This window comes from Ranitomeya variabilis, chromosome 2 (assembly GCF_051348905.1).
Source record: "Ranitomeya variabilis isolate aRanVar5 chromosome 2, aRanVar5.hap1, whole genome shotgun sequence".
Taxonomy (NCBI): domain Eukaryota; kingdom Metazoa; phylum Chordata; class Amphibia; order Anura; family Dendrobatidae; genus Ranitomeya; species Ranitomeya variabilis.
This window is the reverse complement of record NC_135233.1, coordinates 173684346-173700991: the sequence shown is the minus strand read 5'-3', so window position 1 is coordinate 173700991 and position 16646 is coordinate 173684346. Positions and strand designations below refer to the sequence as shown.

The 16646-nt window shown below is 44.6% G+C and overlaps 1 protein-coding gene across 2 annotated transcripts in view; it reads right to left on the bottom strand.

Annotated features, from left to right (window-relative positions):
• Positions 1 to 495: 495 nt before the first annotated feature.
• LOC143804781 (pecanex-like protein 2) overlaps positions 496 to 16646 on the bottom strand; it is a 1087275-nt gene continuing 1071124 nt past the window's right edge. For both annotated transcript variants that reach the window (XM_077283212.1, XM_077283213.1), the window contains one exon: positions 496 to 916. In XM_077283212.1, coding sequence (XP_077139327.1) covers positions 863 to 916 — 54 coding nt within the window. In that variant the 3' untranslated portion in view covers positions 496 to 862. The remainder of the gene's footprint in view (positions 917 to 16646) is intronic.

Here is a 16646-nt window from a genome sequence, read left to right as displayed (position 1 = left end):
ATCTGGGCCCCACCCCAACAGTTGAACTGGCGGTATGTCCGCCCCTGGTTTTCTGGACATTTTTTACCTTGTTCAATGATAAAGAAACTATTGGAAAAACATTCAAAAAGATGCATAGACAATTCACATCTCCACAGCAAAAAATGCCTGAAGAATGGTCTGGTCACTTATTTTAATCGCTTGAGTCTTACAAACTTGGAGTGATTAAAAGATGTTCAAAAGACTGAACATATAAACAGCAAATAATTTTTACATAGAAATGTATATGTTCAGGGGGTTTCACAGTGCATACAACTGAGAAAAAATTGTGTTCACAAACCCTAAATTGTATGAAATATCTAAAATTAAATGCATGAATTATTGTTACTATTAGTATTGTTTATGTTTTGTAAGCAGAATATCACTATATACTATATTAATATTCATGCATGTGTTATGCTAAAATATGTTAGCAGATTTGTGTTACACATGGATTTTGCAGTTGACAGCCTGGAACAGCTCATTTATATTATAAGAAAATCGTGGATTTCTCTGGAATAAGACATCAGATCGCAGATTTCAAGGTATCATTTTATTCACTTTACTATGACCTGCATGCTCATAAAGACAGCTTAGGAGGGTTGAATTAACTGACACATACCCTCTAACTGGTACTGCATTGTGCTGTAGACTTTTTACATGCAAATTCATGCGTATTCTTCACCCAATAACCTTAATTAATTCACTAGGTTATCATCAGTTTTATACAGATAGGTGTAACCTGTGGAGTCAGATGAATCACTCTAAATTCTACGTTATATTTTTAGGATGTAATAGTCTCTTTCACTATTCGAGGTAGGAAGACTCGGGCATTCTCAAATTCTTATTTTTGACCAGGAGTTGTAGGATCATCAATGTCAATAGTCTTGTAGACATTCTGAAAGAAAGAAACATCCAAGTTATTTAGACATTTACAACCCACTATAAATATTGAGCTGTCACTCTTTATTATTTTTATGTAATGTACATGTTTACATTTATAAATATATATAAAATTCTTAGATGCAGTGTGTTTTTGACAATTGGCCAATATCTGTATTTTAACCCCTTTAGTGACAGAGCCAATTTTGTACTTAATGACCAGGCCAATTTTTACAATTCTGACCACTGTCACTTTATGAGGTTATAGCTCTGGAACACTTCAATGGATCCCACTGATTCTGAGAATGTCTTTTCGTGACATATTGTACTTCATTATCGATAGTTAAACTTCGGCACTCAGAAATATGTTGCAAAAACGAAAGTTTATTTGACAAAAAAAGTAAAGTTGCCAAAGAATTTCAGATTGCTAAATCAACATTTCGGCCTAAGTCCGGCCTTTATCAAGATATATCTGTGTTAGAGCAAAAATAGAAACAGAAAGAGAAAAAAAAAACATTTTAAATACAATTCTGACAAAGTCTCGGTGTACATAAAGAAATGATTATATAGTTGAATTTAAAGGATATAGAGGGTAGGGTGCCATCTTGGTGAATAAGATCTATAGCTTGTGCCACAATATATGGTAGTATAGATTCTAGGGGGGAGAAAGAGAAGAAACTGGTTAACACATTCTTTATTATTACAGGAGGGAGAGGATGCTTGAGATGGGTGATATCCATTGCATACATATACAGTAGGGTAATATGAAAGAGTAGATGAAATATAGAGGAATATGATAATAGGCAAAATATGAAAGAATGGTAAAAATGAAAAATGGAGAAATAAAAAATGTATGGAATAATGAATAAAAAAAGAATTAAAATTGAAACAAAGAGGAGAATAGGAAACAAGGAAAAGGAGAAGAAGAAAAAAGGAAAAAGAGGGGAAAAGGTAAGAGAAAAAGGGAAAGGCAGATGATTAAATGAGAGGAATGGGAATAAGTAAAAGAAAAGGAAATGTAAATGTTGTTACTAGGGTTGAGCGAAACGGATCGTTCATTTTCATAAGTCGCCGACTTTTGGCAAAGTCGGCGTCTCATGAAACCGAGCCGATCCCTGTGTGGGGTCTGCCATGTGGTACGCGACTTTCGCGCCAAAGTCGCGTTTCAATGACGCTAAAAGCGCCATTTCTCAGCCAATGAAGGTGGATGCAGAGTGTGGGCAGCGTGATGACACAGATCTCAGTCCCCACCATCTTAGAGAAGGGCATTGCAGTGATTGGCTTGCTTTCTGCGGCGTCACAGGGGCTATAAAGGGGCATGCACGCCGACCGCCATCTTACTGCTGCTGATCTGAGCGTAGGGAGAGGTTGCTGCAGCTTCTTCGGAAGCAGGGATAGTGATAGGCAGGGTACATAAAGCTACAAACCACTTGTGCTGTAGCGATTTCCACTGTCCAACACCACCTTTTGATTGCAGGGACAGTGGAAGCTACATTTTTTTTTCCTCAGCGCTGTAGCTCATTGGGCTGCACTAGAAGGCTCCCTGACCCTGATAGCTGCGTTGCTGTGCCTGTGTGTACGCCGCTGTGCAAACCAACTGCTTTTTTCAAAGCACAAATCCAGTTTTTCCTTCCTTTCCGCACAGCTATCTTGTGTGTTTGTCCACACTTTTGTGTGCAGCAGTCCTTTTTATAGCTGCCTGCCATACTTTTCTGAGATAACTGCAGGGAGATAAATATTGGCAAGTCTGCCTCCGTGCCATTGCTGTGTGTGGTATCTGTCTCTCATTGTGTGCCACTGAAAACACTGTGTAATACTTGGCCATTTTTTTTTTTTTTTTGCTAAATTCTCCCTTTTCCCCCAAAAAAATTAGTGGGAGATAAATATTGGCAAGTCTGTCTCCGTGCCATTGCTGTGTGTGGCATCTGTCTGTCATTGTGTGGCACCGAAAACACTGTGTAATACTTGGCCATTTTTTTGGGGGGGGGGTACATTCTCCCTTTTCCCCCAAAAAAATTAGTGGGAGATAAATATTGGCAAGTCTGCCTCCGTGCCATTGCTGTGTGTGGTATCTGTCTCTCATTGTGTGCCACCGAAAACACTGTGTAATACTTGGCCATTTTTTTTTTTTTTGAGTACATTCTCCCTTTTCCAAAAAAAAAATTAGTGGGAGATAAATATTGGCAAGTCTGCCTCCGTGCCATTGCTGTGTGTGGCATCTGTCTGTCATTGTGTGCCACCGAAAACACTGTGTAATACTTGGCCATTTTTTTTTTTTTTGGCTAAATTCTCCCTTTTCCCAAAAAAAAATTAGTGGGAGATAAATATTGGCAAGTCTGCCTCCGTGCCATTGCTGTGTGTGGCATCTGTCTGTCATTGTGTGGCACCGAAAACACTGTGTAATACTTGGCCATTTTTTTTTGGGGGGGGGGGGTACATTCTCCCTTTTCCAAAAAAAAAATTAGTGGGAGATAAATATTGGCAAGTCTGCCTCCGTGCCATTGCTGTGTGTGGCATCTGTCTGTCATTGTGTGCCACCGAAAACACTGTGTAATACTTGGCCATTTTTTTTTTTTTTTGGCTAAATTCTCCCTTTTCCCAAAAAAAAATTAGTGGGAGATAAATATTGGCAAGTCTGCCTCCGTGCCATTGCTGTGTGTGGCATCTGTCTGTCATTGTGTGGCACCGAAAACACTGTGTAATACTTGGCCATTTTTTTTTTTGGGGGGGGTACATTCTCCCTTTTCCAAAAAAAAAATTAGTGGGAGATAAATATTGGCAAGTCTGCCTCCGTGCCATTGCTGTGTGTGGCATCTGTCTGTCATTGTGTGCCACCGAAAACACTGTGTAATACTTGGCCATTTTTTTTTTTTTTGGCTAAATTCTCCCTTTTCCCAAAAAAAAATTAGTGGGAGATAAATATTGGCAAGTCTGCCTCCGTGCCATTGCTGTGTGTGGCATCTGTCTGTCATTGTGTGGCACCAAAAACACTGTGTAATACTTGGCCATTTTTTTTTTTTTAGGGTAAATTCTCCCAGAAAAAAAAAAAAAATAGTGGGAGATTAAGATTGGCATTTCTGCTTGAGTGCTGGTCCTGTGTGTGCCATCTGTCTCAAATTATTGGGGCACAGAAAACCTAGTGTGTAACATTGGGCCTGATTTTCCTTTCAGTGTCAGGCACCTATAAAGGTATATATAAATCCTACAGAAGTTTGAGTTCACCTGATAAGTTGTTTTACAGTAACAAATAGCGTTACTTTGGTTACGTTTTGCAAACAATGAGGAAGTCTAGTGGAAGAGGTCGTGGCCGTGGGCGGTCATTGTCAGCTGGTAATGATGGTAGTGGTGGTGGAGCATCAGGTGGTCGTGGTAAAAGCAGTACAGCACCTAAGTCTCGAGTTGTTGAGCCAGGTTCGTTGTCTGGCTACACAAGGCCTCGAACGCTCTCTTTTCTGGGAGTAGGAAAACCACTTTTGAAGCCGGAGCAGGAGGAACAAGTATTGGCTTTCATTGCTGACTCTGCCTCTAACTCTTTCGCCTCCTCCTCGGAAAGTGCCAAATGTCAGAGCAGTGCATCGTCAGTGGATGCTCCCGGTCAGGAACAAGTCGCTTCCTTGTGTCCTTCACTAAAAACAACAGTGAAGGATGCGTCAGTCGACACAACAGGTTACTCCATGGAGCTCTTTACACATACCGTTCCTGGGTTACACAGTGAAACAGTTAACAGGCTATGCCCATTAGAAGTTGAATCGGACATGGAGTGCACAGATGCACAGCCACAGCCAGATTACTATGCTGTTCCTTTGACTCAGACCAGAACATTGCCCTCGCAGTGTACTGAGGCAGAATCAAAACCAGCGGAGACTATGATGCTCCGTCACGAACGCAATACCACCGGCTTACACGGTGACACAGACGAAGTTGCACACAACATAGAAGAGGTCATAGATGACCCAGTTGTGGACCCCGATTGGCAGCCATTGGGGGAACAGGGTGCAGGCGGCAGTAGTTCTGAAGCGGAGGAGGAGGAGCCGCAGCAGGCATCAACATCACAACAGGTTCCATCTACCGGGCTCGTATCTGGCCAAAAACGCGTGGCAAAACCTAAACCAGTTGGAGGACAGCGTGGCCATCCGGTTAAAGAAGCTCAGTCTGCAATGCCTGAAAAGGTATCCGATGGTAGAAAGAGTGCAGTCTGGCATTTTTTTAAACAACATCCAAATGATCAGCGCAAAGTCATCTGTCAAAAATGTTCAACTACCTTAAGCAGAGGTCAGAATCTTAAAAGTCTAAATACAAGTTGCATGCATAGACATTTATCCACCATGCATTTGCAAGCCTGGACTAACTACCAAACGTCCCTAAAGGTTGCAGCACCCTCGGCCAATGAAGCTAGTCAGCAACGCTACATCCCTTCCCTCCCTGTAAGCTGACCATTTCCCACACCACCTGCAGTATCTGTGAAGCTTTCGTCGCCAGGCCAAAGCAGTCAGGGAATCACCAGGTTAGTAGTAGGAAACACTGCATGTAGGGCACCGGCAAGAATACCATCTCCAACCCTCTCTCACTCACCCATGTCCACCGGCACCACCGCTAGTTCCACGATCTCCAGCTCTCCAGTCCAGCTCACCCTACATGAGACTCTTGTTAGGAAAAGGAAGTACTCATCCTCACATCCGCGTACACAGGGTTTGAATGCCCACATTGCTAGACTAATCTCATTAGAGATGATGCCCTACCGGTTAGTTGAAAGCGAAGCTTTCAAAGCGCTGATGGACTACGCTGTACCACGTTACGAGCTACCCAGTCGGCACTTCTTTTCTAGAAAAGCCATCCCAGCCCTCCAACAGCATGTTAAAGACCGCATCGTCCATGCACTCAGGCAGTCTGTGACTACAAAGGTGCACCTGACAACAGATGCATGGACCAGTAGGCATGGCCAGGGACGCTACGTGTCCATCACGGCACACTGGGTGAATGTGGTGGATGCAGGCTCCACAGGGGACAGCAATATTGGGACAGTTCTGCCTAGCCCACGGTCAAGGAAAGAGTTGGCTGTAGGTGTTCGCCCCCCCTCCTCCTCTTCCTCCTCCTCCTGCAGAAGCGAGAGCTCGTCCACAGACCGCAGTCGCACATCCACTCCATCCACAGCTGCCACTGTTGCACACCAGGTGTGCCATTATGGGACAGCTAGTGGCAAGCGTCAGCAGGCTGTATTGGCAATGAAGTGTTTGGGCGACAACAGACACACCGCGGAAGTTCTGTCCGAGTTCTTGCAGAAAGAAACTCAGTCATGGCTGGGCACTGTACATCTTGAGGCAGGCAAGGTAGTGAGTGATAACGGAAGGAATTTCATGGCTGCCATAGCCCTTTCCCAACTGAAACACATTCCTTGCCTGGCTCACACCTTAAACCTGGTGGTGCAGTGCTTCCTGAAAAGTTATCCGGGGTTACCCGACCTGCTCCTCAAAGTGCGCAGACTTTGTTCGCATATCCGCCGTTCGCCTGTACACTCCAGCCGTATGCAGAACTATCAGCGTTCTTTGAACCTTCCTCAGCATCGCCTAATCATCGACGTTGCAACAAGGTGGAACTCCACACTGCACATGCTTCAGAGAGTGTGCGAACAGAGGCGTGCTGTTATGTATTTGTGGGAGGATACACGGGCAGGCAGTTGGATGGCAGACATGGAGTTGTCAGGTGTGCAGTGGTCGAAGCTACAAGACCTGTGTCAAGTTCTTCAGTGTTTTGAGGAATGCACACGGCTGGTTAGTGCAGACAACGCAATAATAAGCATGATGACAGTCAGCCATTGTCTGGTCAGGGCCGTGTAGAGGACTCAGTAGCGGGCGAAGAGGAGGAGGAGGAGGATGATGGGGATGAGTACTTTTTTACTGAGGAAGCTTCTCCTGGGCCAACAGAACTTAGTGGCGTTGCAAGGCCGGGTTCTGTTTTTGTAAGAGAGACAAGTGACGTAGATTTGCCTGTAATTGCCCATCAAACCAGCACAACCGCAGATTTGCCAACTGGAACTTTGGCCCACATGGCGGATTATGCCTTATGTATCCTCAAAAAGGACCCACGCATTATTAAAATGATGAGCGATGACGATTACTGGTTGGCCTGCATCCTTGACCCTTGCTATAAAGGCAAATTGCAAAATATTATGCCACATGAGAACCTCGAACAAATATTAGCAACCAAACAAGCTACTCTTGTAGACCGTTTGATTCAGGCATTCCCAGCACACAGCGCCGGTGATGGTTCTCACACGAGCTGCAGGGGGCTACAGGGCAGAGGTGTTAGAGGTGCACAGATCAGAAGTGGCGTTGGACAGAGGGGTTTTCTGACCAGGTTGTGGAGTGATTTCGCAATGACCGCAGACAGGACAGGTACTGCAGCATCTATTCAAAGTGACAGGAGACAAAATTTGTCCAGTATGGTTACTAACTATTTTTCAGCCCTTATTGATGTTTTCCCTCAACCGTCATTCCCATTTGATTACTGGGCATCCAAATTAGACACCTGGCCTGAATTGGCAGAATATGCGTTGCAGGAGCTTGCTTACCCAGCAGCTAATGTGCTATCAGAAAGAGTATTCAGTGCTGCTGGTTCAATATTAACCGAAAAAAGGACTCGTGTGGCTACCCAAAATGTGGATGATCTCACCTTCATTAAAATGAACCACTCCTGGATTTCAAATTATTTTGCCCCACCTTTCCCGGCTGACACCTAGCTTTCCTATAAAAAGGTCTTGCTTGTGGACTGGTCTTACTGAGTGTTAAAATCTCTTAATTTGCAGCAGCTGTTTGACCAGCATACGACATGTTTACACCTCCCCCAATGGGAAAACTCCCCCCACGGGGCCGTTGTCTCACTCTCGACACTTGGCGCAAGCACCCGTTAGTTACAGTGCTGTTTGTCAGAAGAGGTGGGTGTGCTCGCTTTTGGTCGACGGCACTGCCACTGGGTCCCTCATAGTACAATGCAGTGTCTCTGGCGGTGGTGGTGCCCACCCAACGTCAGACACACCGTTGTAACATGAGGGGCCCTGGGGCGGTACCGCCGGCCACAAGAGAGTCCCCCCCCCCAGCTGAAACTGTGCTCTACCACGTGCCAAATTATCTCGCACAGCTCCACCAATGTTTAGTCTATGCGCTGACATCATTCAATGCCTGGCACTGACAATCAATACCAATTTGTTGACATCTATGATGATAGTTACAGTAGTCTGGGTCAGTGTCCTATATTGACACCAGTAAATACTAATTTACTGCCAAATTACTTTGTCATAAACTCTGCAGATGAGCCCACCCCTGTACCTAAGGATGCCACCCTTTTTTTTATTTATAGTTGTTTTGCGAGACATTAACATCTATTTATTTTTTGGGAGTACTAACTGTGTCAGACACTTCTTGCAATACTCCTCCACTGACCACAATGCTGCCTGCCTGTGTATCCATGTAACCGATTTAAAACTGCCATGCCTGCCTATTGTTTGTTATTTTAGGCCTTTGATAGCCTGTCTGCGGCCCCTACTTTCAATACTCCTCCACTGACCACAATGCTGCCTGGAGTGCCTGCCTGTGTATCCATGTAACCGATTTAAAACTGCCATGCCTGCCTATTGTTTGTTATTTTAGGCCTTTGATAGCCTGTCTGCGGCCCCTACTTGCAATACTCCTCCACTGACCACAATGCTGCCTGGAGTGCCTGCCTGTGTATCCATGTAACCGATTTAAAACTGCCATGCCTGCCTATTGTTTGTTATTTTAGGCCTTTGATAGCCTGTCTGCGGCCCCTACCTGCAATACTCCTCCACTGACCACAATGCTGCCTGCCTGTGTATCCATGTAACCGATTTAAAACTGCCATGCCTGCCTATTGTTTGTTATTTTAGGCCTTTGATAGCCTGTCTGTGGCCCCTACTTGCAATACTCCTCCACTGACCACAATGCTGCCTGCCTGTGTATCCATGTAACCGATTTTAAACTGCCATGCCTGCCTATTGTTTGTTATTTTAGGCCTTTGATAGCCTGTCTGCGGCCCCTACTTGCAATACTCCTCCACTGACCACAATGCTGCCTGCCTGTGTATCCATGTAACCGATTTTAAACTGCCATGCCTGCCTATTGTTTGTTATTTTAGGCCTTTGATAGCCTGTCTGCGGCCCCTACTTTCAATACTCCTCCACTGACCACAATGCTGCCTGGAGTGCCTGCCTGTGTATCCATGTAACCGATTTAAAACTGTTATGCCTGCCTATTGTTTGTTATTTTAGGCCTTTGATAGCCTGTCTGCGGCCCCTACTTGCAATACTCCTCCACTGACCACAATGCTGCCTGGAGTGCCTGCCTGTGTATCCATGTAACCGATTTAAAACTGCCATGCCTGCCTATTGTTTGTTATATTAGGCCTTTGATAGCCTGTCTGCGGCCCCTACCTGCAATACTCCTCCACTGACCACAATGCTGCCTGCCTGTGTATCCATGTAACCGATTTAAAACTGCCATGCCTGCCTATTGTTTGTTATTTTAGGCCTTTGATAGCCTGTCTGCGGCCCCTACTTGCAATACTCCTCCACTGACCACAATGCTGCCTGGAGTGCCTGCCTGTGTATCCATGTAGCCGATTTTAAACTGCCATGCCTGCCTATTGTTTGTTATTTTAGGCCTTTGTTAGCCTGTCTGCGGCCCCTACTTGCAATACTCCTCCACTGACCACACCAATGCTGCTCGTGTACCCCTGGAACCTATTTAAAAGTTCATAGAGCCTAGTTATATATTTTATTTACTATTAATAAGGCCATGATGGACTACGCTGTACCACACTACAAGCTAACCAGTCGACACTTCTTTTGCGAGAAAAGCCATCCCAACCCTCCACCAGCATGTAAAAGACCGCATTGTCCATGCACTCTGGCAATCTGTGAGTACAAAGGTGCACCTGACAACAGATGCATGGACCTGTAGGCATGGCCATGGAAGATTACGTGTTCATTAAGGCGCAATGGGTTAATGTGGTGGATGCATGGTCCACAGGGGACAGCCTACTAAGTCTGTCTGCAGTCCCTAATTCAAATTGTCCTCCACTGTCTAAATCGGAGCTTCCACCTTCTGGCTTTCGGCCTATAGTATCAGAAATTAAACTGCATTTGGCCTTCAACTTTGGTTACGGCCTACTAACGGTGTCTGCCCCTCCCTGGTGTTTGTCCTCAACTGAATAAAGCTGAGCTTCAACCTTCTGGCTCTCATTAAGTGCTGTGTTTTTAAAAATTGGTGGTTAGGGCCTACTAATGGTGTCTGCCCCTCCCTGGTGTTTGTCCTCAACTGAATAAAGCTGAGCTTCAACCTTCTGGCTCTCATTAAGTGCTGTGTTTTTAAAAATTGGTGGTTAGGGCCTACTAATGGTGTCTGCCCCTCCCTGGTGTTTGCCCTCAACTGAATAAAGCTGAGCTTCCACCTTTTGGCTTTCGGCCTATAGTATCAGTTATTAAACTGCATTTGGCCTTCAACTTTGGTTACGGCCTACTAACGGTGTCTGCCCCTCCCTGGTGTTTGTCCTCAACTGAATAAAGCTGAGCTTCAACCTTCTGGCTCTCATTAAGTGCTGTGTTTTTAAAAATTGGTGGTTAGGGCCTACTAACGGTGTCTGCCCCTGCCTGGTGTTTGTCCTCAACTGAATAAAGCTGAGCTTCAACCTTCTGGCTCTCATTAAGTGCTGTGTTTTTAAAAATTGGTGGTTAGGGCCTACTAACGGTGTCTGCCCCTCCCTGGTGTTTGCCCTCAACTGAATAAAGCTGAGCTTCCACCTTCTGGCTTTCGGCCTATAGTATCAGATATTAAACTGCATTTGGCCTTCAACTTTGGTTACGGCCTACTAACAGTGTCTGCCCCTGCCTGGTGTTTGTCCTCAACTGAATAAAGCTGAGCTTCAACCTTCTGGCTCTCATTAAGTGCTGTGTTTTTAAAAATTGGTGGTTAGGGCCTACTAACGGTGTCTGCCCCTCCCTGGTGTTTGCCCTCAACTGAATAAAGCTGAGCTTCAGTCTTAGGCTTTTGGCCTAAAGTATCAGATATTAAACTGCATTTGGCCTATTAGTGTGTTTGGGCCCTTAAAACAGTGTCTGCTGCTCCTGGGTTTGCTACTCCACTGAACAAAGCAATGCCGCCTGTTTAGTCCTGTTACCAATTTTGAACTGCATGTAGCCTACTTTATTCTTTGGCCCTATATCTGTTTCCTCCTCATCCTGCCCATTGCTCAGCCACTGCTAGATGAGTCTGCTGGTACATTGACCTAGACCACTACATTCCCCTTGCGCTCTACACAGCCAGAATCTGACCCTGCTGAAAGTAAGGTTCCCCTTCCCGCATGTTATACCACCTTACACAGGGACAAAGAGGAAGGTGCAGATGAAAGTGCAGGTTCCTTCATCAGGTGGGGGGGGCATACTTGTTGGCGACGTCACTGGCACAGGGCCCCTCAGAGTACGCAAAAGTGTCGCTGCTGGTGGGAGGTGCCCCCGCCGTGCAAACACACCGCTGTACTTTGAGGAGCCCTGTGCCAGTGCCAATGCGAACAAGTGTGCCCCCCTGCTTCCTCAGGATCACAGCACTTGCAACGTTGAAATACTTACCTCTCCCTGCTCCACCGCCGTGACATAGTCCACGATTCCTGGGCCCACTAAAACCTTGAACCAGCCCTACCCCCCACAAATTTGCCAAATGACCCCCAAGTTCCATTGAACAACTATTATTATAAAGTTAATTAAGATTGACAAGCTTCAGAAACAAGAATGGATGTTTTTGGCATTAAAATGGGCACTGTAGGTGTTTTTCTGGCCTCCACTCACTGCCGACTATGCTTCCCCATTGACTTGCATTGGGTTTCGTGTTTCGGTCGATCCCCGACTTTTAGCGATAATCGGCCGACTGCACTCGACTCGACTCTGGACAAAGTCGGGTTTCACAAAACCCGACTCGATCTTTAAAAAATGAAAGTCGCTCAACCCTAGTTGTTACCTGTAGGGTACAGTGTCTCACAGGTTTGCAACCTAGAACACCAATAGATAATTCAATAGTGTAAGAAAAGAACAGGTACTAGTCATAAAGGAGAGAATTTAACATATGGTTAATATTAAGCACCTACGTAAATGCTGTATGGAAAGGGGAGAAATAGTGTAAAAGGTTACCTGGTACATCAGGAGGATGGCGTCTGGCATGCGGGAGTATAGCGCTGTTGTATCAATGTGGTGCAAGGTGCCTTTATATGCAGTGGTTGCAGGATAGGAGTGAGGCATTTCCGGGAACGTTAAAGCGCTGTGTGTGCAGATGCCATGACGCTGTGCGACAAGGAGAAATGTGGGGTGGAAATGGCCGTGGTTAGAATGTATGTTCTCTGAGTAGGAGGCGTCCCAATACTTCTGCATGCCAGACGCCATCACCCTGATGTACCAGGTAACATTTCCTTTTCTTTTACTTATTTCCATTCCTCTCATTTAATCATCTTCTTTTCCCTTTTTCTCTTATGCTTTCCCTTCATTTTCCTTTTCTTCTATTTTTTCTCTTCTTTCATTGCTCTTAACCTATTTTTTTCTCATTTGCTTCTTCTCCTTTTCCTGGTTTCCTATTCCACTCCGTGTTTCAAATTTAATTCATTTTTTATTCATTATTTCATACAATTTCTTATCATTTTTTATTTCTCCATTCTTCATTTTTGCCATTCTTTCATATTTTGCCTAGCATCATATTCCTCTATATTTCATCTACTCTTTTATTCTACCATATACCTATGCAATGGATATCACCCATCTCAAGCATCCTCTCCCACTTGTTATAATAAAGAATGTGTTAACCAGTTTTTTCCTCTTTCTCCCCCCTAGGATTTATACTACCATATGTTATGGCACAAGCTATAGATCTTATTCGCCAAGATGGCACCCTACCCGAGGGGCTACCCTCTATATCCTTTAAATTCAACTATATAATCATTTTTCTGTACACCGAGACTTTGTCATAATTTTATTTAAAATGTTTTTTTTTTCTCTTTCTGTTTCTATTTTTGCTCTATATCCAAGAAGTATTGTTTCTCCTTGTGGAGATTGACATGCTAAGCATGCCGAGATGAGGAGACTTATAGCCGCAATGCTCCTCTGGGAAATATGCTAATTATACAAATTGTCTTTTCAGAGAGGAAGACACTAGAACTCTAGTGCCACCTATTGGAAGGTAGCAATCCTACAAGTCAATGTCAAACCTTTAACGGGCCTTGTCACATGACTTAGGATAATAGCCAAACCAGAATCTCAATTTGCAGACACTGTGTTTCGGGGTACTGCCCCTCATCAGTGCAAAATGGAGATCTGGTTTGGCTGTGTGAGAGGAGTCCGACCGATATCCAAGAAGTATCATTTATCCTTGCGGAGATTGGCATGCTAAGCATGCCAAGATGAGGAGACTTAAAGCCGCATTGTACTGATAAAGACTCCAGGGTGCAAGAGTCGAAACGCGTTGTCCTGTAATTTTGTATTACCTCAATAAAGCAGATATTTATATATAACATCTATGAGAATCTCTATACGGGAGCGCCGGCTGCATACTGGGAATTTCCTTGCTATCTGCTGTTTTACCATAGATATCTGAGGGCCTTTTCCATGTGCCAAGTCGGTCGAGCTGCAGACCATTTTCCTTGGATTCCTGTTGGATCCCCTTTCAATGCTTCATTTTCGCCTTTGACTAGGTGAGTGCAATTATAGAAGCATGCAATTTATACCTAGTTTCTACTGCACTTAGATCGCGCGCGGCGTTGTTCCCTTTTTTCCCCTATCCTCAGGGTTGTTTGGATTCATGCACCCACTGATAAACACTGCTGCCAGAGATTGCCAGTGCCATTTAAATCCAGTAATTGAAGTTCCAGTCCTGTTGCTGCAGTTAGATAGATATCGACTATGTAACGCAACTGTCATTAAGTGTGTGGAGGGGGATCTGGATCTGACCCCAATGCTGAAGTACTTGTAGATAATTTTGTGTATGGGGGTTAATCACCACAAAACAGGCCTGATGAAGATTTTTGAAATTGCAAAATACTCTTTCTGTTGAAGTGAAAGCCAGAGTGAATCATAAGAATATAACTCCAAGTAAATCAAACTTCTGTGAAATCAAACTGTCCACTTAGGAAGCAACACTGTTTGACAATCAATTTCACATGCTGTTGTGGAAATGCAATAGACAACAGATGGAAATTATTAGCAATTATCAAGACACACTCAATAAAGGAGTGGTTCTGCAAGTGGGGACCACAGACCACATCTCAGTACCAATGCTTTCTGGCTGATGTTTTGGTCACTTTTGAATGTTGGTTGTGCTTTCACACTTGTGGTGGCATCAGACGGAGTCTACAACCCACACAAGTTGCTTAGGTAGTGCAACTCATCCAGGATGGCACATAAATGCGAGCTGTGGCAAGAAGGTTTGCTGTGTCTGTCAGCGTAGTGTCCAGAGGCTGGAGACGCTACCAGGATATAGGCCAGTACACCAGGAGACGTGGAGGGGGCCGTAGAAGGTCAACAACCCAGCAGCAGGACCACTACCTCAGCCTTTGTGCAAGGAGGAACAGGAGAAGCACTGCAAGAGTCCTGCAAAATGACCTCCAGCAGGCTACAAATGTGCATGTGTCTGCACAAATGGTTAGAAAACTACTCCATGAGGATGGTCTGAGTGCCCGATGTCCACAGATGGCGGTTGTGCTCACAGCCCAACACCGTGCAGGATACTTGACATTTGCCACAGGACACCAGGATTGGCAAATTCACCACTGGCGTCCTGTGCTCTTCACAGATGAAAGTAGGTTCACACTGAGCACATGTGACAGACGTGACAGAGTCTGGAGACGCCGTGGAGAGCGATCTGCTACCTGCAACATCCTTCAGCATGACCGGTTTGGCAGTGGGTCAGTAATGGTGTGAGGTGGCATTTCTTTGGAGGGCCGCACAGCCTTTTGTGTACTTGCCAGAGGTAGCCTGACTGCCGATAGTTACCGAGATGAGATCCTCAGACCCCTTGTGAGACCATATGCTGGTGCAGTTGGCCCTGGGTTCCTCCTAATGCAGGACAGTGCCAGACCTTATGTGTGTCAGCAGTTCCTGCAAGAAGCTATGGACTGACCCGCCCGTTCCCCAGACCTGAATCCAATTGAACATATCTGGGACATCATGTCTTGCACTATCCACCAACGTCATGTTGCACCACAGACTGTCCAGGAGTTAGCGGATGCTTTAGTCCAGGTATGGGAGGAGATCCTCCAGGAGACCATCCGCCGCCTCATCAGGAACATGCCCAGGCATTGTAGGGAGGTCATACAGGCACGTTGAGGCCACACACTTTACTGAGCATCATTTCCTTGTCTTGAGGCATTTCCACTGAAGTTGGATCAGCCTGAAACTTCATTTTCCACTTTGATTTTGAGCATCATTCCAACTCCAGACCTCCGTGGGATATTAGTTGTGATTTACATTGATAATTTTTAGGTTTTATTATTCTCAACACATTCCACTATGTAATGAATAAAGATTTACAACTGGAATATTTCATTCAGTGATATCTAGGATGTGGGATTTTAGTGTTCAAAAAAAAGAAGAATGTCCAGCTCCAGCTCCAGCTCCGAATCTGTGAAGATAAAATTTCTTTATTCACAACCTTGCAGCATAGAGGATACAAACTTCAGCATCATGATGTCATGATTAAGGGAGCTTAGTCTCCAGAAACATGTTGAGATTCACACCCACATGGTTTGTGTTGAAGTTTCTATCCTCTATGCTATAAGTTTGTGAATAAAGAAATGTTATCTTCACCTATTCAGTGGAGCTGGACATTCATCTTTTTTTGGACTATACACATTTGGACACAGCGGGACCGTGCTCCCGAAGTTCAACTAATGCATCACGGATGCTTTGGTTTATTTCTCTTTTCTTCAAAGGATTTTAGCGTTCCCTTTATTTTTTTGAGCAGTGTATATATTTTTCTTTTCATTTCTTTTTTTTCAGTGTTTTTTAAAAAATTTTTATGGAACTGACTTAAAGCAATATAGATTTAGCAAAACTAAAACTAGCTATCTAGAACCACAAGGCATAGGTCCAAATAGAGGAAGAGGTAAACGTGGTGGTACAGGAGAGAAAGTGAGAAAGTGAGGCAAGTGAGAAAGCCAAAAGCACGCCCAGACAGCCCGCACTTTCGCACTTTCAGCAGCAGCACTGATATATCTGTGCACTTTTTAGGAAACCTCCGCACCATATTTAGCACATTCGCCAGGAAAGGAATATGTGTCAAACCAGTTAGGCCCAGAGCTGCTACGAGACTTCACCACTACAATCTGCAACATGGCCACATCCCCTATTTGATGTGATCCTCATTGTTTTCACAAGAAAAAGTGCAGAGAATTACACGGCCTGTATACAGAGAGAGAGTGGCCAGCAGATAATTACACTGCCCGTTTTCAGAGTACCCCCCCCCCCAAAAAAAAAAAAAAAAAAATCCACAAAAAAGCCCTGACGTGGCTAGACGTAGCCGTCGCCGATGACAGACCCCTTAGGTTTTGTCTGTTTAATGGCCAGTGTGAACATGCTCCTATATGTTGCATACCAACTTATACCCCGGCTCATTTTTTTTGTTTACATTTTTTATTTGGTTTTGCTTTATGATCTCATATGGCTGATCAATAAGCTGTTAGCTAGTATGATGCAAACCATAAGG